General features: G+C 39.1%; 1 protein-coding gene across 3 annotated transcripts in view; it reads left to right on the top strand.

The window, feature by feature from the left end:
• Positions 1–26,753, top strand: part of LOC149256230 (GPCR-type G protein COLD1-like) — a 402,810-nt gene that overhangs the window by 124,189 nt on the left and 251,868 nt on the right. For all 3 annotated transcript variants that reach the window (XR_016267270.1, XM_089460701.1, XM_089460700.1), the window contains one exon: positions 22,550–22,679. Coding sequence is in view for 2 of the 3 variants with exons in the window: in XM_089460701.1 (XP_089316827.1) it covers positions 22,550–22,679 (130 nt within the window). In the remaining variant the exon portion in view is untranslated. The remainder of the gene's footprint in view (positions 1–22,549; positions 22,680–26,753) is intronic.

Raw genomic sequence — 26,753 nt, 5'->3', positions numbered from 1 at the left:
CTGCTAGAAGATTTAGATGATCTTCCAGAAGATCCAAATGAAGTAGGTGAGCTGGATGAACCATTTTCTGATGAAGGGAATTCAATCTCATACCAATGTTGTGTACTTGGTTGATTTTGCATTTCGCTTTTCTTTTTGTCTGCCTTAGTTTCCAATTTTTGTATAGGAATTTCTATCTCTGTGACACTCTAGCTTTCTGTTTCATCAAATATAACATCCCTACTGACAATAAACCTTCCATTGGACAAAACGATATCCCTTCTTTTCATCAGAATACCCAATCAATGTACACTTCAAACTTCGTGAATCAAGCTTGGTTCGCTTTTCTTTTGGAACTAAGGCATAGCATATTGAACCAAAAACTCTAAGATGTTTGACTTGAGGTTTGAAACCAAACCATTCTTCATATGGTGTAATTCCATCCAAATAAGCAGTAGGAGACTTGTTCCTTAAGTAGACTGCTATATGTATTGCTTCTGCCCAATATCAAGGACCTATATTTTTGAAAGTTAGCATGGATCTTGCCATTCCTAACAAGGTGCAATTCATTCTCTTTGCTACTCCATTTTGTTGTGGAGCGTAGACATTTGTAAGTTGTCTTTTGATACCATTGTCCTTGCAAAAAGTTTGGAATTCACTGGAAGTGAATTCCCCTCCATTGTATGTCCTAAGAGTGCCAATTTTCTTTTTAACTTCATTCTCAACAAGTTGGCAAAAAATCTTAAATTTTTCGAATGTTTTTGATTTTTGTTTCAAAAAATAAACCTAAGTCATTCTACTAAAATCATCAATGAAGAGTAAAAAGTTAAGAAAGATTCTTCGGCGAAAATCACATGGAATATCATTTGTCGACACGTTTCGAACCAACTAGTGTGGTTCATCGTCAGGACAAGTTGAAGAAACAGATCAAGCTCATCATGTTAAATAGACTAAGCAGAGCCTCCAACAACTATTTAACATGATGAGTTTGATCTGTTTCTTCAACTTGTCCTGACGATGAACCACACTGGTTGGTTCGAAACGTGTCGACAAATGATATTCCATGTGATTTTCGCCGAAGAATCTTTCTTAACTTGATATGGATCACAGAAGCCTAAACTCTATTAAGAGTAAAAAGTATCTACAACCTCCTAGAGAAGTCTATAGATGTCCACAAATGTCATTGTGAACCAATTGCAAACCCCTGTTTGCACGCCATGAACTTGTTGGAAAAGTCTCTCGACTTTGTTTCCCGTAAATGCAAGCTTCACATCTTGCATTTTCTTTCTTAAAGGTTGGAAGTCCTTTAACCATTCCTTGCTTTTGAATTTGAGAGAGACTTTCAAAGTTTAACTTCCCATATCTAACATGCCACAACCTTATTGGTGAAATATCTATACTTGTTGCTCCTGCAAAATCAGACTTTCGTGGAATGATTGTTCCTTTCATCCTTAGAAGTTTTCCATCTTCATATCTTGTCATGACTATCTTCATATTTTGTTTAATGGAATTGATTTTACTAAGCCATCCTCCATAACAACTTGATGTCCTGCTTGTCGAATCGTGACTAATGACAACAAATTCTTCTTGAAAGTTGGTACATACCAAACATTTGAAATTAGTTTTTCTCCAATGCCAGGAAGAGAAACTTTTACTACACCTTTTCCACAAGGAGTATGTTTTGTATCATCTGCAAGAAAGATTGAATTGAGTTGGCATTGTTGAAAAGTCCAAAAGAAGTCATGTCGAAAAGTCATATGTTGTGTAGCCCCTGTATCTAAGATCCAAGCATCTTCATAATCACTTTTAAGATATGTGGAGACCTATAATGCTGTTGATTCTGAACTTTGAAGTGTAGTGAAGACATATTCTGAGCCATCATCTTCTTGATCATTAGCAAACTATGCCAAATGTTGTTGAAACTTTGGAATTTTTTCAATAGAAGTTCGACAATATTCAACATAATGACCAACTCTGTTGCATCTTTTACAAACAACTTGATTGAAATCCTTGCCTCTACCTTGACTTTGTCCTCTGCCTCTGCTTTGTCCTCTGCCTTGATTTTGTCCTCTGCCTTGATTTTGTTCTCTTCCTTGATTGTTGTCTTTGCCTTGAATGTTGCCTCTGCCAGAATAATTGCCTCTGCTGAAGTTGTTCGCTCTGCCTTGACTTCTACCACGACCTTGTCCTCTATATGCTCCTTGATTTTGATTGTTGTGCCCTCTTCCTCTAACCACCCAAGATTAGCCCAAAACTATCAATAGCATGATTTTATCTCCATCTAATGAGAACATATCTTACCAATATTCAACACAACATAGCAAAGCCTGTAGTCAATACATACCACAAATCATTGACATGGAACACCTTGAAATTGCACCCCAAAGTCTTTATTATGATAGAAAAAATAGTTCCCAGCGAGACAATAGTCTACATGAAAGCTTCAGCAACAATTTTCTAGCCACAGATCATTGTGCTAGAGGCTCAAATGACTCTAATTTATAGCTAAATCCTCCAAGTGGAAAAATAATGACTAGTTTCTTTGATCCTTGTCAAAATAATCTCAGTCATTGATAAACTCTTGAAAATATTTTAATCTTAACCATTGAATTTATATTTTTGAGGAATTTTCGAATTTCTCATTTCTTTTTTTATTAGTTCAAAATTAATTATTTTGAGCTAATTTCCTCAAAAATTTGACTTTGAATTAACCACCAAGGTCCAAGGGTTCAAATTTTCTTAAAGTATACAATATTCTCTTGGTGGAGGACCTTGAAAAATTACTTCTTTTAAGACCCACAAATTTTTCCACTTGGAGAATTAATTTTCTTAAGACAGTTTAATTTGACTCTAATTAATTAATTTGTTGGCTTCAGATTTATTTAATTTTTTGCGAGAAAAATTAATTAATTTACATATGAGGGGATTTAATATTTTTTCCACCCTCATTTACATAAGATGTTTACATTTACAATTGTTAAATTATGGTATGTTCTATGCTTAGAGCAATTTACTTATTTTTATTTTTATTAGCCACAAATTAGCAATCACATATACATTAAGTAAAGTGCAGATAGAACATTAAATGATCAACCGAAAACAAGCCAAGACAAGAGACACAAGATGTGGCAGCTAGCCAGGGACAAACCCCAATTTGGGGAAACCCTTTGATCAAATCTTCTTTTATCTTCAATAGTTCAGCAGAGAGAAACAATACAAAATCTGAATTCTGTAATTTTATATCAGCAACAACAAACCCTAGATCAGCAAAGTCAAACTTGGTCAAACTAGCTGAAATTGACCTCTAAAATACTTGGTCAATTTCTGGTCAACTTGTCCTCGAACAGCGTGAAGAAACAGCCCTAGAACAACCCCAAAAGTTCAGTCTAAGTGCAGATTTTTGAAGTTAACTGCAGGCCTAAACTAGGGCAGTCAATATTGGTCAAATCAGAGGTCAGATCACCTTGATTTTTTGCCAAAAATTGTGGCCTGCCTAGGAGAGGCAACCACACCCAATCCACACTTCTTGGAAGGTCAACGCTGGTCAACATTGGTCAAAGATGACTTGCTGTCCTGTTTCTGCATCTTCTTTGTCGTAGGACGTCTTCCTTTCAGCCACACGTGTGAGAAAGAGAGAGAGACTCTTTCTGCGCAGGAGAGAGAGAGAGATGTGTGTGAGTGTGAAGTGTCCAAATGAGGAGAATGCTCCTTGTATTTATATGCAAAACGTTGAGGTTGAATAGACATGACTGTTGGGCTTTTGAGCCTACATAAGTTGCTGGCCGACTTGACAATTTGTCCATAATCAAAATAAATTCATATCTTCATAAATACTTATCGGAATCGGATGATCTTTAGATCAATCCTACACCTCTCGATGAGAGGAATCTAAGAAAAATATCAGCAGCCATAAATAAGGTGACCCACATGGAGTTTGGCTCTAGTTGCCAATTTTAACAACAACCCTCAAAGGGGGAATGCACATTTGGCTTAGACCCTCAAGACACATACTCAATTCTGCGACACAACATGATCTAGTAGACCAAGTGATTTGTAATAAAATAATTTAGCTAACTAGCTTAAATTATTCCCAAATCACTTTTACATAAGACTCGACTAGAACACTAGGACTCACCTAAGACTTTGGTGAAGAATTCCACCCTAGCTTTGGGGTGAAGCCGGAGGGAAAACTTTGCTGACCATCTGTGTTTAGAAACACATGAGTCAGTGAGACGAAAAATCTCCTAGGATTAAACTTTTCCCTAAAATAATAGGCTTACCTAGGTTGTTACATACACTCAAGGTCTTACTAGGATCATTTACATTATATAACTTGCAAAATGGGTTTATAATGACACATAAGACTGCTAATAGATGATCTGATCCTGTTGAAAAAAATTGTACTTCCGCTTCTTTAGAATTTTGACAAATATGAATAATGAGTGCAACAACACTCACAATATGTATTGTTTTGGACTACCATCCATCCTTTTCCTTCGAATATATAATCTTTAATCTACTAAGTTATTAGAAAATTCAATATTTGCCAATTGAGTTTCTGGTTTTATAATTACTAAAATCAGTTTCAGATTTCTTAACTAGTTACTGTTTATTTCAACGTGTTCTACTTATCATTCATGTTTATGGCATATGCATTGTGAATTTTTTTTTGTTTAAATATTTATTATTTTTAAAATTTTTAAATATATAAAATTGCCGTCTCCAACCTGCTATCCCTTGAAAATTTGGGGGTGTGCTCTAGCCATCCCAGAAACTCATCCCTGACGCCCCCCCTTCCCCAAAGCTGATGCAACATAGCGATATACCTTTTGGGTTAATTAGTAAAATATGTTCAAAACATGTGCATTCATGGCTTTTATAAATTCCTCAATTTTTAGAAGTTAAAATTTTTCCTCCTATTTCTCATCCTCTAATGGTAACTTCTTTGTAATTAGTAATAGTCCCTTGTGGAGAATTTACTTTTTTGTTGAGAAAAAATGCATACATGATTAAAAGAATTGGTAGCCCCATGTAATTTTAAAGTTCCTCATCCCCAATTTACCAGTCATTATGAGTAAGATATATATTGAGAAAATTACGAAACCCTATTTGAACTCTTGCAGTATTTGTGGAACTCCTAGTGTCACGTATCGTGGTTCTACATACCTAATTTGTGGTATCCTTCTTTAGTTCCTGTTGTGCTCTACAACAACCCCCCATTTCATATCAAATTTATTTTCAAAACTATAATATGAAATGGGCCCCTTTTTATTTTAATTGGTATCAACTTAGTATTATTCAAAAAGATCCGAAAAACAAAATAAAAACATTACAAAACCTTTTTGAAAAACCAATTAATTGGTCTTATAATATATAAATGAGTAATCTTTTATCATTGCGATAAAGCGATCGCCAGATCGCATGTCGCAATGACAAAGGAGGCATAACTTAAAGACCCATTGGTTTTCTCCGACGCGACAACACGCAAAAGGCTATCGGATATCGGCAATACAAGTTATCATAACAAAAAGTCCCTTTCGCTCCGATGCGATGCGATAAAGTCCCTTTCGCTCCGATGCGATGCGATATCGCTATCGGCGATCGAAGATGTACAATGCATGCTTTTCAAAGTTCTCAGTTAATACTCCCGATGCGAATTGGCGATATCGCTATCGGCGATCGGGGATTCCAAAAGGAACCAATATAACGATTTAAGTTTTCCCCGACGGCCGATTGCGATAAAGCCAAAAGCGCGAATTTCAAAAATTGATAAAGCAGGGATATTACGATTAATTCGTATTAAAGGCCTTCTCTTCCCAATAGCGATTCACTTGCGCTCAACCGCCAAAACATCCAAAGCACGCTTAAACGAATCATTCGGCCAATAAACGATATGATGGGCATTTAAAGGATTGACAGGTTTTAACGGCCATTTAATGAAATAGTAAGTCTAAAAAATCTTTTCACAGATTGTATCCGCGGCCACTTTAAGTTAATCCTTCATCATGCATTGATTAATATATCTCGCTCATATTTGGTTTGCGCTACCAATTCTCTGTATTACGTTCATTTTCACTCCTGTGCAGAACTCTTCCGAAGCAGTAGATTTAAGCAGAATGGGGAAGAAGTCTAAGAAGACTGCAATGGCCTCCGCTTCGCCAGCCACAGGACAACTCATCGCTGATCCAGGAACTAAAAGAAAAGGATTGATATCCGACACTACATGTCTAGGACTCGGCAAAACTACTTGGCAAAGTACCTATAATTTGATTGAGGCCGAAGAACCCGAGGTGACAACAGTACAAGCCACAGTAGATACGACTTGAAAATCTGATGCTACTCTAAAGGATTTAGCCGACTCTTTCCTTCATCGGATAGCAGCCCGGGAACAAATTCTCCCATATACGGATGTAGTGAGGTGGGCAATTGAGGAAATCCCAATCACAGACAGAACCTTTTGCACCATAGATGGGAGAATCTTCGGTTCATTTCAACCTAATGATTTGAGGCAAATGTATCATTTGCCTGTACCAGAGAAGAAGTACAACAAGGCATTCCTGGAGAAATTCAGAGAAGAGAACGAAATTGAATCCGAACCCATTCGGGATTGGAGGCAAAATCCGGCAAAACACAAGCATGAGTCTTCGGGTAAGTACTCTGTTGATTCTCTGTGTTCTCCTTATTGTTATGCTGGGATAATGATGTGTAGGTTGTGGGGGTTACATGATTCCGCTAATTTCATTATAGAAATGGTTCCTTTGATGGAAGCGGCATGTAATAGTGAAATAATGGATTGGGCAACTATACTGTCGGATAAGCTAGCAACCGCAGTTCTTGATTTTAGAAGCAAAACCCGCATCACTGAAAGGTTTATTCCCCCATTCTACTACAGTGCTTATATCTTGGACACCCTGTGTTTTAATTCTGAATTTCCCGTGCTTGGATGGAGGTGGACTCCACAAGACCCCATGCCCATTCACATATACCATCAGAAGTTGTGGAAAACTTACTATAAGCACCATTTATACCAAGTCTGCAATGGCTTTATGTTACCCATTCACTACTCTATTTTTGATAAACCTGCTCCTAAGATTTCCTACCAAGCAGGGGTTGATTTGACATCCATAGGAAGATGGTTCGGAGAGGAAAAATTTACTTATATAAGAATTTTCGGCAGCCAAGCTAAACCTCATGTCCTCCCTTTGTACATACCTGATAAACTGTTGGCTAGGGAGATAACCTATCAGATTATGTCCGAAGGAGTTACACAAACTCTAAAGAAAAATAAGAAGCAGGTTTGGCCCTCTTTTCCTCTGAGATGCGGTGTCTACGCTTTGCATGACTTTAAACATGCAGAGAAAGAAGCTGAAAAAATGAAGGCATTAAGTCTAGCAACTCTTCCTAATAGGCGATTTGATCCAAACAAAGTCGCCTATAATGCACTTGAACAGGGAAAATTGACAAAGTTTGATCATAAAGAAGATGAGTTCAATGACCTGTTTTCCTCAGCCGAGTCAATGTCCCAAGTTAAATCGCTGGCCAGAATGGAATATAAAGATGACGGGTTAGTTGAATTCAACAGACTTAGAGAACAGAGGTTGCAAACTCTGCCTCTAGATCTGTTAGCAACAACCCCAACGACAGAATCAAGCGAGCCTGAGCAGCGACTCACTAAGGAACCTCCTGTTACATCAAAAGAACAAGAGGAAGTGCATATGAAAAAACAAGAGGAAACCCAGACGAAAGAGCAGGTGTCAGGCCAGGCAGTAACTATCCAAAGGCAGAAAAACTGATTGGTGTGTTTATTCCATAGGTATGTTATTGTTTTATACATTAGGAGTGATTTTTCAGTTCATCTTCCGATCACTGTTCACATTCCCGATTTATTTATTTTACAAATTCCCCAATCATGAAGATTAGGTGTCAACATTTCCCCCCTTAATCTGAAGGGATGTTGGTGAGTCCAAGCATCATTCTGAATCGTTCAAGCTTTTCCTTTCCAAGTGCTTTGGTGAAGATGTGTAGGAATTTACAGGGTAAGTTCCACAGAAAGAATACCAAAAGGACACCGCTCACAACCAGATCTCAAATCAATACACCAGTATTTTTGACGTGGTTAAAACCCTCAGAGTGCAAGGAGGGAAACAGTCCACGGCCTGTCCCAACGTGGGTACTACAGGCAATTTATTAATCAAAGAATGAAAATTTACATAAGCTTCTCTCATGCACCGATTACCCGAACAATGACCCTCCATGCGCTTTAAATAGAACTCATGGACCAATCGGGTGTCAAGCCACGGATCAAGTGTCGGTAATACCGAGGTGAGAGTGAACCGTCGGATCACTACATATCGTGACCGTCGGATTGTAAGTTACAAAATGTACAACGGTAAAGAAACACACTTTACCTAACTCTAACCTAACTCTATACTAGACCAAGTTGAACTTAACTATATCCTATGTGTCGGAATATCCTAACATCCCCCCTTAAGAACAACTTGGGATAGGATTGAAGGATTTACAAATATGACACAATAGGAGAAGGAAGGAGGCACTAGAGCCTATCCCCCCTTAGTGACAACTTCCTGAACTCCAAGCATATATCGAAGTTTAGTGAACTTCGCCTCTGTGAGAGCCTTTGTGAAGATGTCTGCAACCTGATCATCTGTTGGACAATATTGCACTTCAAGAACATGGTCATGAATGAGCTTTCTGATGAAGTGCATGTGTAGTTCAATGTGTTTGCTGCGCTGATGCTGGACTGGATCTTTGCATAGCTGAATGGCACTTTGATTATCACACCAAAGTGTGGTTGAATGCTGCTGCTCAAAGCCAAACTCTGATAGGATCTGACGAAGCCACAAGGCTTCCTTACTAGCTTCCACGGCACCACGATACTCTGCTTCTGCTGACGAAAGAGAAATGGCAGCCTGTTTCTTACAAGCCCATGTAATAGGTCCTGAACCAAGAGTGAAGACATAACCGGCAGTAGACTTCCGATCATCAGGGTCACCAGCCCAATCAGAATCAGTGAAACCAACTAACAGAGGAGCTGCTTTGGCACTGTAATGAATCCCAAACTGTACTGTACCTCGAACATAACGAAGTATTCTTTTAGCTGCTTTCCAATGACTTTCACGGGGGTTTTGCATAAAACGAGCAACAAGGCCAACAACAAAGGAAAGATCAGGACGAGTATGGGTTAAATACAGAGTTTTCCGACAAGTTGACGGTATAAGGTAGCATCAACTTCAGGAGAAGTACAAGAGACTGAAAGTTTGACTCCAGACTGAAAGGGAGAAGGGGCTGGCTTACAGTCTTCCATGTGAAAATGACGAAGAATATCACAAGCATACTTGGACTGGGAAAGGAAAATACCCTCTTGGGATTGCAAGACTTGAAGACCGAGAAAATAGTGTAAGTGTCCTAAGTCTGTCATTTCAAATTTCTTTTTAAGGCTGGACTTCACATGGTTTATAAGGTTGGGATCACTACCAGTAAGAATAAGATCATCAACATAAAGAACAAGGATGATAAGAGAGTTGCCCACTTTCTTGGTGTAGACAGTATTGTCAGAATGACACCTAGAAAAGCCAGATTCTAAAAGAAAGCTATCCATTTTGGCATACCAAGCCCGAGGAGCTTGCTTGAGGCCATAAAGGGATTTCTTAAGTCGACAAACAAGGCTGGAGTCTGTTTGTATGAAGCCAATGGGTTGTTCCATATAGATTTCTTCCTGCAAGTCCCCATGCAAGAAGGCAGATTTAACATCCATCTGATGGACTTCCCATTTTAAAGAGGCAGCAAGGGAAAGAACAAGGCGGATAGAGTTCATTTTGGCAACAGGGGAGAAGGTTTCAGTGTAGTCAATGCCTTCAACCTGTGAAAAGCCCTTAGCAACGAGACGAGCTTTATGTTTATCAACTTTCCCATCTGGTCCATACTTGGTTCTGTAAACCCATTTACATCTAACAAGTTTGCGTCCCTTTGGTAGAGGAACAAGATCCCATGTATCATTTGTCATCAATGAATGATATTCTTCATTCATAGCTGCTTCCCAATGTGGATGGCCTGAAGCTTCTGCAAAAGTGTCAGGATCATGATTTACTGGAGCTTGAGCCAGTAAAGAAGAGGCTCTTTCAAACTGAGAACGTGTACGTCGCTGATCTGTAGGATCACCGGCAAGATCACCTGCTGCATCCCGAGTAGCACGGACCCATCTTGGAAGTTGAGGATCCTGAGAAGGTGGGGGAGGATTATCATCCTCGCTTTCATCATCTGAAGAAGAAATGTTTTCAAAGATAGAAGAGATAGGAAGAGGTGGCACATCCGCCGGACTAGGCTCGCAGGCCGATTTATTTTCATCAAATTTTACATCTCTTCTAATGATAACATTTTTGGACTTAAATGGAATAAGTCTATAACCTTTTACATCTTCAGAATATCCAACAAAAGTACATTTCTCACTCTTAGGTTCTAAAGCTTTATGCTTTTCATCTGGAATATGGGCCCATGCTTCACTTCCAAACACACGAAAGTGACTTACATCTGGTTTAATGGAACTCCAAGCTTCTTCTGGAGTGATATTCTCTAGAACCTTAGTAGGAGTGCGATTGATTATATAATTTGCACAATTAATTGCTTCGGCCCAAAAACTAAGACTGAGTCCTTTAGATTGCAGCATACAATTAGCCATTTCCTTTAAGGTGCGATTTTTCCTTTCAGCTACACCATTTTGTTGTGGAGTGTATGGAACAGTATGTTGCATTTGAATTCCATTTTCGGTGCAAAAGTTGATGAATGTGTTTTTAACATATTCTCCACCATTATCAGTTCTTAGCTTAAGAATTTGATGTCCAGATTGTTTTTCAACAAATGCTTTGAAGGCCAAAAAAGTGGTAAATACTTCGCTCTTGAGTTTTAAGAAGTATACCCAAGTGCGTCTGGAGAAATCATCAATGAAAGTTAAGAAGTACTTGCAGCCAGAGAATGAAGCAACAGGAAGAGGACCACATAAATCACTGTGCACAAGCTGTAAAGGGGCTGAGGCGTGCCAAGAGGCACGTTTGTCAAAACTGTCCCGATGATGTTTTCCGAGTACACATCCGGAACAAACACCATCTCTGCAAGATACCATAGGAAGACCTGTCACCATATTTTCTTTACATAGATGCTGAAGGGAGCGATAGTTTAAGTGACCAAATCGCTCATGCCAAAGTTTGCTCACTTCATCATTATGAGCAACAAATACTGAGGGAAGATTGGATGACCCAAAGTTGTGAAACTTATACAACCTTTTGGAATCATCAGCAAGACCAGTAGCTAGAATCTGTTTAGGATCTTTTAGATCCTTGATTACAACATCATGAGGTGAAAATTCAACAATTTTACCTTCACCTGAATGAGTTATCTGATAGACAGATAGAAGGTTGCAGGATAAGGTTGGAACACATAATACATCATTAAACTGACCATTGTCTAGATGAACAGTTCCAGTCCCTACAACATTAAGAGATCTATCATCACCAATATATATATTTTTGGTGTTACAATCATTTAAAGAAGAAAACATGGCTTGGTTTTTGGCCATGTGACAAGAGGCTCCAGAATCAATGAGCCACTCATGAGAATGAGAAGAAGAAGAAGATACATTTAATGCATAACCAGACTGAGATGATTGACAATGACATGCAGAAAGTGCCATTCCGGAAGTTGAAGTTGAAGTAGGCTCCACATGGATGTTATGTTTCTTCATTGCGGCTTCCAAGGCTTCCATCTTCTTAAAGCATTTAGATTCTAAGTGGCCATCTCGATTACAAAAGTTACAATGTCTATCAGTCTTCTTCCATTTGTTTTTATTGGTCTTATCATTTTGCTGAAATGATCTTTCATTTTGAGGCTGAGATGGTTTAGGACCATTCTTTTGAGGATATGACTTCTTAGGATTCTTTGAATTTGGTTGCTGCTGGGCGGCTAACGCTTTCGTGGAAGAGTTTCCAAGATTAAGAAGACCAAGGTGTAAGAGTTTTTCTTGTTCTCTTATTAAGGAATCACAAAAGGAGTCAAAGGAAGGGGCCTTGTAGTCTTGTCCTTGACAAATGAAAGCTTCCCTTGTAGAATGGAAAGTGGAAACAAATACAGAGTAGGCTGGTCCCAACTTAGTAAGGATGGAATAAATAAGGTTACCATCTTCTTTCTTAACTTTAACACCTTCCAAGAGATATCTAAGGGTCTTGAATTTGGACAAGAAATCTTCAATGCAAGAAAAATTATTAGGATCCAAAGTAAGCAGCTCATTTTCAAGTTGATGGGCTCTAATTTCATTTTTAATCCCAAAAACTTTAGCAAGTTTTTCTAATGCTTCATGAGGAGTCTCAAGTTCTGCAATGTGGAATCTAAGATCAGGAGAAATAGACATCCCTATCAAACCACGTGCTTGATCTTGTCTATTTTCCCATTTTGCCGCCTTGTCTTCATCTTTTGGTTTCTTCTCTTGGTTTGTGGCTATTCTGAAGAGACCTTTACTTCTAAGTAAATCTTCCATGTAGGCTACCCATTGGAAGTAGTTAGTGCTGTCAAGAATGACTTGGCATGGACTTTCCATTTTTAAAAAAAAACTGAAGCTGAAGATGCTGAAAGTAAGTGTTCCAATGGATAGATCTCGAAAAAATAGGCGGTTTTAAAAAAAACGGCTCTGAAAAAGGCTTCCGGATGAAGAAGTTATGGCTTTTTGAAAAAAAAATTGTTGACGTTGCCGGCAAAGTGCGCGAATGTGCGGGAATGAAAAAATCCGCCCCCACAAAATGGAGACTTGAACCCAAGACCTCTACTCTCTTAAAATAGCTTTGAACCAATTGATCTATACAAAAAATTTGAGAGAGAGAGAGAGAGAGAGAGAGGGGGGGGGGGGGGCTCGGTTTGCGTGCTTGCCTTGAGAAAGCTCTTTTTCCCTACAAAACACAAAACCCAACACGAATATGCAAAGAAAAACGAACCTTGCGGCTCGAAGTTAGCTTTAGCCAAAAAACTAGAAATTTTAAAAAAAAATCTCAAAGTTAGCTTTAGCCGAAAAACTAAATATTTTTCTCAATGTTTCTGATTTTCCGAGATCACACTAAGGTGCAGGGAAAAGAGCATACGCATGAGAAAAATCCTTCCTTTCTGTTTCTGATTTGCCCAGATCGCACAGAGTCGCAGGGCAAAGAGCATACGCAGAAATGAAAGGTATAGATCCGGTTAAAAAAAAGGCTAAATAAACTGAGACCGAAATAAGCAGAGAGAAAATAACAGTAAACTGCAAAAAACACTGTATACCTCCCGATCTGAAAAATGACGCAGCTAGGGCTACCGGAAACCTTTTCGCGTGAAACGAAAGGGGTTCCTCACTGGAACAGATGCTCCGAACGCAACAGAGCAGTCCTCTCGGCCCGAAAGCAGTCAGAAACAGCAGATCTAGGAAACGACAGCCGCATGCAGTTCTACCGGCTTCAGATTTGGATCACCAACGGACGCGGCCCTCAAATAGCTCTGATACCATGTAGGAATTTACAGGGTAAGTTCCACAGAAAGAATACCAAAAGGACACCGCTCACAACCAGATCTCAAATCAATACACCAGTATTTTTGACGTGGTTAAAACCCTCAGAGTGCAAGGAGGGAAACAGTCCACGGCCTGTCCCAACGTGGGTACTACAGGCAATTTATTAATCAAAGAATGAAAATTTACATAAGCTTCTCTCATGCACGGATTACCCGAACAATGACCCTCCATGCGCTTTAAATAGAACTCATGGACCAATCGGGTGTCAAGCCACGGATCAAGTGTCGGTAATACCGAGGTGAGAGTGAACCGTCGGATCACTACATATCGTGACCGTCGGATTGTAAGTTACAAAATGTACAACGGTAAAGAAACACACTTTACCTAACTCTAACCTAACTCTATACTAGACCAAGTTGAACTTAACTATATCCTATGTGTCGGAATATCCTAACAAGATGTCTGCAATTTGCTCATTTGTGGAACAATGACGGAGATGGATTGTTTTGGCCTCAACATGATGTCGAATCAGATGATATTTAGTATTGATATGCTTTGTTCGATCATGGAACTTTGGATTCTTGGCCAACTTTATTGCAGAGGTGTTATCAATCATGAGTGGAGTTGATTGTACTTGTTTTACCTGCAAATCTTCAAGAATTTTCCTGAGCCACACAATTTCTTTCGTTGCTTCAGCTGCTGCCATGTATTCTGCTTCAGTTGTGGAATCTGCTGGAACTGATTGTTTGCGTGATCTCCAGGAGACAGCTCCTGATCCAAGACTCATAGCATATCCTGAAGTAGATACCCCAGTTTCTTTGTCTCCATCGAAGTCTGAATCAGAGTATCCAATCAAGCTGAAGTCGTCCACCTGTGTATACTTGATTCCAAGGTCTTGAGTTCCCTTCAAGTACCTTAGAACTCTTTTTGCAGCAGACCAATGTCCCTCACAAGGCTTTTGCATGAACCTGGAGAGGATTCCAACAGTAAATGAGATGTCTAGTCTGGTAGTAGTGAGGTAGATGAGACTTCCTACAAGCTGTCTATACTTTGTTGCATCCTCAAATTCCTTTCCTTCAATATATGTGAGCTTTAAGTTTTGTTCCATTGGAGTAGAAAGAGGATTGCACTCTGTCATGCCAAATCTGTTTAGCAAATCTCCAATGTATTTCTTTTGAGAAAGAAATATTGATTTTGGATGTTGGGTTACTTCAATGCCAAGATAGTAATGAACATAGCCCAAATCAGTCATTTCAAAACTTTTCCCTAATTCCTTCTTTATGGATGCAATGTAGCTTTCATTGTTCCCTGTCATTAAAAGATCATCTACATATACCACAAGATACGCAACTGTTTTGCCAACTTTCTTGACAAATAAAGTTGCATCATTAAGATCAAAATGATTGAAGTTGAGTTTCAGAAGATGCTCAGTTAGTTTTTCATACCAGGCTCGTGGTGTTTGTTTGAGGCCATACAAGGACTTCACAAGTTTGCATACTTTATGTTCATGTCCTTTCACAGCAAATCCTTCAAGCTGGGACATAAAAACATTCTCTTTTAGATCTCCATTCAAGAATGCAGTTTTTACATCCATTTGATGAACTTTCCAACCGTTCTGAGCAGCTAGTGCAAAGAGTGTCCGAATGGTGGCCCATTTTGTTGCGGGGGCAAAATTTTCCTCATAATCGACCCCTTCCTTCTGTGCAAAGCCTTTTGCCACAAGCCTAGCTTTGTGCTTTTCAAGTGAGCCATCAGCTTTGTATTTGTTCTTGTAGACCCACATGCAGCCAATTGGTTTGGTTCCAAATGGAGGATTAACCAGCTTCCAAGTGCCATTCTTTATGAGGGCATCATACTCATTTTTCATCACTTCTTTCCATTCATCATGAGAAGCAGCTTCTTTGAAGGAAGTTGGTTCAAAATCTGTAGACAAGTTCAATTCACAATCATAAGTAACATCCATATCAACAGGTGAATTAGAGTCATCTACATCACCTCCATTTTGTCGGTTTGAATTTCTGGTTCCTGTTTTCCCAATTTCATCAGGATGAACACTTTCAAGTGTCTTTGTCAGCCACTTTGGGGGACCTTTCTGAGATGGTCCAGGCTGCTCTGTTGATTGAGTTGGGACTGAATCAAGATTGAGTCTCCCAATTCTATCAATTACATCACTTAAAGCATCATCCGTTGTTGGAGTTTCATGCAGGGGAGATTGTTCTTCAGAAGAAGATTCCACATGTTGTTCTAGTATAGGAATCCCCCCTTCAAGATGTGGAATCTGATTATCAAATTCTTGAAATGATTTCGTTTTTGCGAATCTATCCAAGCGATCAAGTTGCCGCTCAACAACATTGTCAGATTTGGATGATTCAAGAAAAATGACATCTCTAGATACAACAAACTTTTTATTTACTTCGTCATAGAGGCGGTATGCTTTAGAGGTGTTTGAATACCTTAGGAAGATACACTTACGACTTCTAGCACCAAGTTTGTTTCTATGTACCTTTGGTATCAAAGCATAACAGGTGGAACCAAAGATCCTGAGATGTTTTACCGAAGGAACATGTCCATACCACAATTCATAAGGAGTCTTGTTTCTTATAGCATTAGATGGACATCTATTCTTTATATATGCAGCACATAGAACAACATCAACCCAAAACATTATCTTTACATTTTTGAAGAAAAGCATGGATCGTACCATATTCAAAATTGTTCTATTCATTCTTTCTGCTACACCATTCTGTTGGGGATTATAAGGTACAGTTGTTTGATGTTTGATCCCATGTTGGCGAAGATAGTTTTCAAATTCATTTGATGTATATTCTTTTCCATTATCAGTGCGAATAGACCCAATATGAGATTGTGCATCATTTTCAATCCATTTATGAAAATTCTTGAATGTTTGAAAAGCATCAGATTTGTTCTTCAATAAATAAATCCAACACATTCTGGTGTAATCATCAATAAATGTCATGATATATTTATTTCCATTTGCAGAAGGAACAGACATTGGACAATATAAATCTGAATGAATGAGTTCAAGCTTCCTATGTGCTCTTGAATGTGAATCATGAAAAGACTGTTTGCTATGCTTTCCTAGAATGCAAGCATCACATTGCTTATGTTTCCTAGGAATTGTAGGCAAACCAGCAACACCATTTTTCTTCAATAAGCGGAGACTGTCATAGTTTAAATGTCCAAATCTAGCATGCCATAATAAACTTGATGAAAGTGTACCTTCTTCATGATGAGAAATATATGAGAAATGTTGTGCATGAGTAGAGGTTCCTTGCAGTTTGAGAAGTCTTTCTTCTTCTATTCCCCTCATGACAAGTGAGTGGTTAGATGCTTTTCTTACCTCAAGCTTGCCATCAAACATATGAATGGAGTGACCTTGCTGGCGGATGTGGACTAAGGACAACAAGTTTCTCTTGAGCTGTGGGAGATATAGAACATGATCCAGAAGAAAGTCTGGAAGACCAGGCAGTTTAAGCCTGATTGTGCCAAGCCCTGATGGCTTGATTTTTGACTGATCTGCAAAGTATACTGCTCCATCAACATTGTCAGTGAAATCTTCCAGGTTGCTCCTGAATCAAGCAACCAATCATTTTTCGAAGAAGCAAGTGAAGCATTAAACAAATCTTCATTTACTCCAATGTTACATTGTGCCTCAATATAGTGAGCGGATTCAGGTGCTTTACCTTTGTCTGTATCATCAGTTTTACCTTTATGCTGGTTTCTTTTCTGCTCAATTTTGTCCCATGGTAGCTTGCATGTAGAAGCATCATGTGATCCATTTCGTTTGCAGCGAATGCAATGCAGATCTGCTTTTTCTCCTTGAGAATGTCTGCCCCCCCTGCCTCTGAAGTATCTTCCTCTTCCTCTTCGTCCACCTCTTCCTCTTGTAGAATCTTGAGCAGGATGCTTTTCTTTATGAGCAAGGCAAACAGTCTCTTCAGAAGATTCAGGGACTGTCTTCTTTCCAAAGGCTTTCTCTCTTTCAGTAAACTTTTTCACAAGAGAGTCAAAGGTTATATCTTTAAGATTTCCATTTGCTTGTAAAGACTCAAGATAATTGGAGTAAGTAGGATAGAGTGCCTTGAGAAAAGCAATAAGACGGATGTCCAGCTCAACCTTAGTGGATTTGATATCATGCATTATGGATTTTACTTCAGATGCAAGAGCAAGAGGATCATTATTTTTTAGTTCAAGAGTGAAGAGTTTAATCATGAGCTGAACAACTTCAAGTGCAGAATGTGAGTCATAGAGTTCTTTGAGCTTTTGTAAAGCTTCAAAGGCAGTTGAATATGATGAAATATGGCGACTTACTTCTTCATTTACAGATGCTGCGATAAATGCATATGCTTTGCTGTTCTTGTTATCCCAAATGACGAGCTCTTTGTCTGATGTAGGCTGTACTGGGTCATTGTCTCCTTCTCCGACACACACTCCCTTCCACAACTCATTGAAGATGAGGGTGTGTTTTATCATCCGGACCATTCAGGATAGTTCTCCTTGCCAGTGAGAACTATCCCTACCATAGAGATGATTGAATGCATTCTGTAAAAAAATACTTCTGCTGGAAAAACAAATCCTTACGTTACAGACTTATGCACTTTATTTTCCTCTAATGTTTGATAGAAGCATCAGCATTTCATTGTACATATCACTTCAATATATCAATATATCATGCAATACTACTATGTTTTGAAAAACGCGCAATACCACAAATGCTTTGATATATAAACCACTTTGAATGATATATAAACCACTTTGAATGATATATAAACGCTTTGAATGATATAAATGTTTTGAATGATACTGCACAATACTTTGACTCAACTGCGCAACAAACGTTTTGAATGGTATACACTGCGCACAGCCTTGATTGAAACACATCCACGGGTTTAGTTCATCGCAACCCAAATTCGAATTCAGTTTCCACTCCTCTTCTCACTGCAGGCGCCTCTGATGCATCTCAGTCTCCTGGGATGGATCTCACTGTTCCAGCAGACCTCACTCAAGGAGAGAACTCGACATCCGGGAACTTGGACAAACTTGAAGAAAATCTTAACTCCATTCACATTTCCTCTGGTTCTAATATCAGAATCGATGAAACTCGGGAACTCTTGCGATTGTGAATACTGCAGAAAGGCGAAATTGACAATGCCGCTTGAGGCACAGTAGTTAAGCCATTCTTCTTTTATTTCTTTAGTGCTGCTTCTTTACAATTTCGTTGAGCACTGCTATACGATACCACAGCAGATTGAGTCTCCCAATTCTGCTATACGATACCACAGCAGATTGAGTCTCCCATGCGCAGAGACAGTGTACTCTGCTCCACTGTCAGTCAATTCGTAAAATTGCTGTAGCGGCTGCTGCTACCATCCGAAAGCGAAAGAAGAAAGATATTAATATTATTAATCATCATGTCCAATCCAAATGAAAATAACAGCGTTCAAAGACGCCTCCTCCAACACCAAGGAATCCACGCAAAGACGCCTCCTTCAACACCAAGGAATCACCGCTTCGTTGAGCACTTGATTCGGCTGACTCTCTATAAGTTGGGATTTAAAACTGAGTGAATAAGGGTGGATTCAGTGTGCAGGCACGCAGGTATACAACCGAATGATTTACAGAAATTGTGTGGAGAGGCAGCGAATTTGGGTTGCGATGGAATCTTGAGCCTTTGTCAGCGGTATACGGTGTGGAGAGGCAACGAAAAGGGGTATAACCGATGCAACCAGTCAAGGTATTCATGCGCAGAGAGGCAGCGAAAAAGGGGTATAACTGATGCAATCCAGTCAAGGTATTCATGCGCAGAGAGGCAGCGAAAAAAGGGTATAACCGATGCAATCCAGTCAAGGTATTCATGCGCAGAGAGGCAGCGAAAAAGGGGTATAACTGATGCAATCCAGTCAAGGTATTCATGCGCAGAGAGGCAACGAAAAAGGGGTATAACCGATGCAATCCAGTCAAGGTATTCATGCGCAGAGAATCAACGTTGTTGAGACGCAGGACAGAGGCAGCACTCAGGACAGAGTAATCAGATGAATGCAATGCAATGGAGGCAGAGCATTTCAGGACAGAGGCAGTGGCAGAGATAAGGGAGTTACAACTATTTTTAAAACTGGCTCCGATACCATGTCAGGCCAGGCAGTAACTCTCCAAAGGCAGAAAAACTGATTGGTGTGTTTATTCCATAGGTATGTTATTGTTTTATACATTAGGAGTGATTGTTCAGTTCATCTTCCGATGACTGTTCACATTCCTGATTTATTTATTTTACAAATTCCCCAATCATGAAGATTAGGTGTCAACAGCAGGAACAGAGCAGCATAGAGGTGAATGTAGATGCTTAGATTGACCCGAAATTGCTCCAGCAATGGCAACAATTCGACTCAATCATTAGCAATCTTGAGTGCTCTAAGGAAGCAGAGACATCAAAAGCCGCTGACACACAGGAGACAACTTCAAAACAGGTTCCAAGTGGAACCAACGGCCTACCCAGTTCTAAAGAAGTAGAGATAATCCCTAAGGATCCCTCCGATCAGATTATTTTGCAAGTAGAAGAAATTCCTCCCTTAGATGTCTTCTATAGCCCAAGACACAAGGCTGTGGTAAAACGACAGCGGAAAAGGAGAAGGACTGATCAACCTTCCCTATTCCCTGAACAAACAGTGACGGGCAACGTGGTTTGGAAAGAGGAATTTGACCCCTCTGATGACCTAACAAAACTATCCCAATATGCTGGAGCCTATTCGGCAGCGACAATAGACAAGGCATCAGAGGTGAGTAATTTATTAAAAGCAAAAGACCAGGAGATCTTTTCACTACAAGCACAACTATCGGAGGCACAGCAGAAGGCGGAGCAAGCAGAACGACAATTGTTTACACAACAACAAATAAATAATCAATTGACTAAACAATTGCAGGAAGAGAAACAGAGGATTGATTACAGTGCAGTTCAAAAGCAGAAAGAGCTGTCTGAGGCATTGGCACAACTAAAAGCAGCGAATGAACAAATGCTGAAGTCGAAAGATGAGCAAATTGCTCAACTATCAGCCCAACTAGAGAAAACAAAGAATCTTCCACAGCTAGCTGAATTCAGAGCAGAGGCATTACAGATAAACAAGGCATTGATAACACAGATAAAGCTTTTATGTCAACAAATCACCTAGGCGGAACCGTTATGCGATTTGACGACATCAATAAGTGAAAATTCGGAAAAAGCTAGAACAGACTTGGATCAAGCCGATGAAACACTAACTAATTTTCTTGAGTGGCAAGACACCGATCAGGGACAGGCGGCTAATTTACCAAAAATCCTAGAATCACATAAGGAGATATTATTTACGGAATGGCAGTCCCAGTTAATGAAAGCAGAGAGAGCAATTTCAAGATGCAAATTAACCACAAGTAATTTGGTTGAATTGGTTAATAATACTCTCTACTTGTCTAACATGATTTCTCAATGTACTCCAGGTAAATTGACAGCGGCTAAAACATTGGAGCAGTCATGTTATCCGGAACTAGAGAAAAATGGGAGATTAATCGCAGGAATTAACAGTTTGACATGGGACACCTATTGGTTCTTCTTAGTCAAACCATACAGCCAGAGAGCCGCCCTCAAATGCCTCACAGATGCAATCGGGTATATCATTCCCGATATACAGGATGCCACCTATGCTGCCCAACTCAATTCTCGTCTCAACAGACCACCAGAAGTGGAGCCAATGCTTGCGATATGCTAACTCAGGTTTAAAGGCAAACAGCCTAAGTGATGATTCATGCCGCCGACTGCCAGATTGCTGTGAAGGAGATATTCAGAATCAAATGATACCAATTAAGTAGGATTTTAGTTTCATAGGTAGTTAGCTTAATTAAGTATTTATAGACCCTTTCATGTATTTAGAAAGGGTCGTAAGTTTTGTATATGACTTAAAACCTGAAGTTGCACTACTGTACTTCAGGCATATTCTTTTATAAAACTGGGCCAATCATTCTGATTTTGACAAAGAAGCTTTTATGCGAATGTGCACTACTGTCTTTGTTTGAAAGTATTTCTGAGTTGGAAGAAGAATTTCAAATAGCGATTGATATCGGGAGTGATTAGCAGCTCATATGGTACTATTATCTGTGTCTGAGTTCATTCTTTTTATATGAATTGTCATTTGATCGCTTTTGCTATTATCGGATATATGCATGTGTTTTAAACAGCATTTTTTATTCCTTCCACTAGTGGATGTTTACAGAATGCTTTTCTTTTGATCATATATGTATCGATAATATAAATGATAAGTGTAGCAATATTGTGTTAATCACTTTGTTTAACTATTTAAACAAAGTAATCATTGAATGAATAAATGTCTATGTTTATTAGATAGAGTCATCTATATGCCTGTCAATAGACAAAGATCATCAAGCGCTACATTTCAAAGAATAATAATTCCCGGGATTAGTAGTAGTTCTTTTATTTTTGCTGATAGATTAAGTTATTCACCTATCGTTAGATTAGATAATCAATCGTTCATCCACCCTTTTTTTTTTTTATTGGGAAACTGGTCCCATTATACCCAGTCGGAGCCCACCATTCCAAACGGAGAAGGAGCTGTATTAAGGTCCGGACCGGGTGGTTATCCCCCAATGTTGATACAACGATTTTCGGGGCATCAACAGTTCCTCAATTAGTTTTTATTTTTAACCTTTATTTACTCTCACTTGACAGATTTTAGATAAATTGGGTTTTGATTTTTATTAATAGTCAACAACGTTTATAGTTAAATAAAGTAATGTACCTTATTCTTAAAAGTTATACTTACCAAGGTATAAGCTGTCAACAGTAGACAGGTCCATTACATTTTACTTGAGGGGTTTTCTAAGAGGTAGGCACACATCGTGAACCTTACTTTAGAACAAATTAGTACTACAAACATTTTAGGCAAAGTGCTTTGAAGATTACTTTGACACCATGATTTCTAGATACTAACTACATGAATCATGTGATTGTACGATTGTGGACATCAGGGAAATTGAAGAAGGGGATATTAAGGTCTTGGAGAGGCAACTTCTGCAATCTATGGATGCATGTGTGGGAAAGAAAAAGAAAATTATTCTATCTCGTATGGAGATGGAGCGAATTCAAGGTTCAAGACAGGTGAATAGTCTTTAAATATTTTTTTGTTTTACTAGTGCTTATTGGTAGTTTTCCTTTCAGATATACATTTCTATAATATTTAAATCCTATTCACGAGTTGCCCTAATCTTAAGGAGAGAAGGACTTACATTTGTGGTGCTTTTGTTGTGATTTAAATTGCTTCTCGGTTTTGCTGATTACTTCTTGGTCTTCTCTATGACTATCTATGTCATCACATATTTTGGTGAGCTTCTCTTCTATTATTTGTATATTATAGTTAGAATTTATCCATTTTAAATTGATTGGCATCTTCTGATAGCAATAAAAGAAATCTCCGATACAAGCAAGTGAAGTTTTGCTCACTTTTTTTTTTAAACTGAAACTGGAGAAAATTATATTATAATGTCTGTAGTAGAGCTAAACAGCAAGAGGTACTTATGTATCGCAGGCTCTGATTTCCAAACCAAAAAGCCAATCCATCTATGGTTAAATTCGGAGTTTTACAAGTGTCCACAATTGAAACATTCCAATTTTTTTTGGAGGTACACATCATTAGAAAAACACGAATAATTCTAATTGATTTTGATTTAGATTTACTGAACATAAAGATTAATGAAAAACATGATCACTGTTGGCTTCTTCCTGTGCAATGTTGGAAATATGGGACTCTTGGTTCCCTAAATCTATGTCTTCCACCATTTGATGGATGGTGTCTTTCTCTTTAAAATTTGGAGGGGAGGTGGGTCCTTTGTTATTTATGCACCTCACTTGAAATTGATTGACAGTGATATTATGACATATGATGGTTCATCGTCATGTAACATGACTTCATATTCATAAACCATTAAGAATTAAGGTTTTGCTTGATGGTGCCACCCTCAATTTTTTTGGAGAACCCCTATTTAAAGCATGGTGGTCTCATTGGCTAGAGAGTTGGCCTAGAGTAGATGCTAGTTTTTTATCAAACAAGGTTCATTTCAAGATCATCAATTTGATGATTATGCCTGAGTTGCCTATTACCACTCAAATTGTACATTGGAAATGGTGAAAGCTCTAACCCACGCTGTACAATCCAGGTGGAACCTTGATAAACCACCCAATGTCACCTCAACAACCTACCTTTGCCTCTTTAGGTTGGGTCTCCTCTAGCTTCGATGGGGGCTCCCCTATTAGGATCATAGTTTTTAAAACCGGAACCGGTGACCGGACCGGTCCACCTAATGAACCGGTTTACCGACCGGAACCGGTCTAACCTGTACTGGTTGTCTCATTGGCTAGAGAGTTGGCCTAGAGTAGATGCTAGTTTTTTATCAAATAAGGTTCATTTCAAGATCATCAATTTGATGATTATGCCTGAGTTGCCTATTACCACTCAAATTGTACATTGGAAATGGTGAAAGCTCTAACCCACGCTGTACAATCCAGGTGGAACCTTGATAAACCACCCACTGTCACCTCAACAACCTACCTTTGCCTCTTTAGGTTGGGTCTCCTCTAGCTTCGATGGGGGCTCCCCTATTAGGATCATAGTTTTTAAAACCGGAACCGGTGACCGGACCGGTCCACCTAATGAACCGGTTTACCGACCGGAACCGATCTAACCGTACTGGTTTGGTCTAAACGAACCGTTTTAGAAAAATACATTAAATAATTATTTTTTAATGAAAAAAACTATTTTTAAGATTTAAAACCATGATTCCAAGCCAATAGAGACAAAATATGCAAAGATTGCTCATTGATATACCATGTAAAGCCTTAAAGGTGAATATATCAAAATGGCACTGAGTGCAATACATATCATCGACAAAATACATAAGCAATGAGGCTCTAAATGGCCACTAGAGTGCAAAAATAAAGCCTACAAACTATGGGGCTAGTGGCCTACTTTAAGATTTCAGTCTAGACTCTACATATATGATAATAGTAATACTATAATAGTGATCAACATTATCACTTGAAGTTGAAACTTCTCATTAGTCTCAGTCATCATGATCAAACTCAGTTGGTTGAGTCTCGACTCCCAAACTGTGTAGCCACAAACTTCTCTATTGGTTCAGTGACTTGAGTCTCAAACTTCTGAAGGTATTCTGCCCTAATATGCCCTATTATTTCATTTGGTGCTCCACATGGCTTTACATGGCCTCCTATCCCAGCCAAGTGTTGCTTGAACCTGTTAATACCCCTCCTTGAATGGATTTTTGGCAATATTTGCAGATCATTTTGCCATCAATCATATCACAATGAGCCCATGCAGTATCTTCAGCTTTTGGAGGCATGATGACTCCCTGGATGGTAGATCATAGAAGTGAGAAGTTTATAACACAAATAAAAAATTCATGGACAGCAGACTCAAATGAGGAATTATCAAGTGCAAATCCTTACCTGGAAATGCAAACTAGCTCCCTTAGCCTCCTCTTGAAGATGGCAACTCCACTGACAGCTACACACTATCTCCAAAATAGCTCCAACTCCAACTCCAAGATGACTACTTCAGCAAAAACTCCACACTCTCCAAGCTCACAAACACTCACAAACACTCCAAATCAGTTGTGTGAGACAAATGAGAGTGAGAGGGGTCTCTTATAGCAAGTGTGAGGGTGTTTTTGGAGGGAAAATAGCTTTCCCTCACCCCCAAAACCCCTAAACCACAAAACCGCTGCACTTTTTGTCATAATTCGGTGGGCTGTCCATAAACCGGCCGGTTTAGGACGGAACCGGCCGGTTTGCTACAAACCGGCCGGTTCCGCCCTAAACCGGCCGGTTTTGACCGGTTAGGGCCAGATTTCAGGCACATGAAGTATCTAACCGGGTTTTTTAGGCCGGTTCGGACCGGCCAGGCCTCTAACCGGCCGGTTAGACCGGTTACCGGTTTTTGTGGCCGGTTTTTAAAACTATGATTAGGATCACTAGGGCTTAGTGAAGAAGAGCATAATGTGATGCTAAAGGTAGCCTTAGTGAAACATTGTTTAGATTTTTGGGTTTTTTATAAAGGAAAGAGAAAAGTAGAGGGATTTGTAGATTAATGTTGATGACTTCAAGGGCAATGGAGTCAAGGGGAACCGAGTGGTAAGATGAAAGCAAGATGAGGTCCTCTTAAGTCAATATAACGGGTTGAATTCAAGGGAGTGGGTTTGGTCTTGGACAGAAATCGCCCCCACTGTTGACTTAGCCCTCTTGGCGACTTTTGAACTTGTTTAGGAGCAGCCTCTCTCAAAGTGATGTCTCCAACCTTCAAGCCCTGTGTGTGGGGAATATGAGACCCTGCACAATTTAGAGTTCCCCTTTAGAAATGGTTGGGTTGCTTGGATTGAATCACCTGCAAGCAAAGAAATTCAAGCGGGGTTGTCCCCTAGTTGACTTTTTCAATGGCAAGAATTGTTGGCCTTAGCGTAATTTTATTTATCACCAAGAATATTTAGAATCAAATATACCCAAGAACATATATCAAGAAAAATGATGGAAAATATATTCACTCCACACAGAAAGGCCCTCAATAAAATTTGCTCCCAAAAGATATTTTCATTAATCTCCAAGGAGAGGAGTGCTTTCACAATTCAACCATGATTAAAAAAGTAAGGAACTGCCATTACGATGAAATATTATTATTTTTATGGAGTACTTAGTCCTAAAGACTAAATCTTTTTCTAGCTAACAATAATAATTGAAAAAAGAAGAAGAGAAAAGTGGACGAAGCCACATGTACAATAATGATGATAATGGTTATTTCTCATAAAAGAGAACTATGCATATAATATTTAATTTTCAACAGGGGAAAAGTGGGTCGATTCATCTTCCATGTTCAGATTAGGTACCACAAAGGTGGATCGATTCTCAATAAAATATATTGGATCCCTCACGAACACAACGTCATCAAATAATTTATGGTTCAGCCATTGTTTGATCAAATTGTTGACCCTTGATTAAACTATTGACCCTATCTGTTGCACAAAATATACCATGACTTTGCTTCCTGGGGATATGGCCTGTTGGACCCATGATTTTGCAGCAAAAGAACCCCCGCCCCCCTGGATGATCTTGAAGCAATATTTGACGTGAGTTGACCTTGAGTCATTCATAGGTTGCTTGCAGCATAAT

This window comes from Pinus tabuliformis, chromosome 7 (genome assembly GCF_031772625.1).
Source record: "Pinus tabuliformis cultivar Carrire ecotype Pingquan chromosome 7, CPIR1, whole genome shotgun sequence".
In the NCBI taxonomy this organism is placed as follows: Eukaryota; Viridiplantae; Streptophyta; class Pinopsida; order Pinales; family Pinaceae; genus Pinus; species Pinus tabuliformis.
The sequence above is the reverse complement of the archived record's forward strand: the minus strand, read 5'-3'. Positions and strand labels throughout refer to the sequence as shown.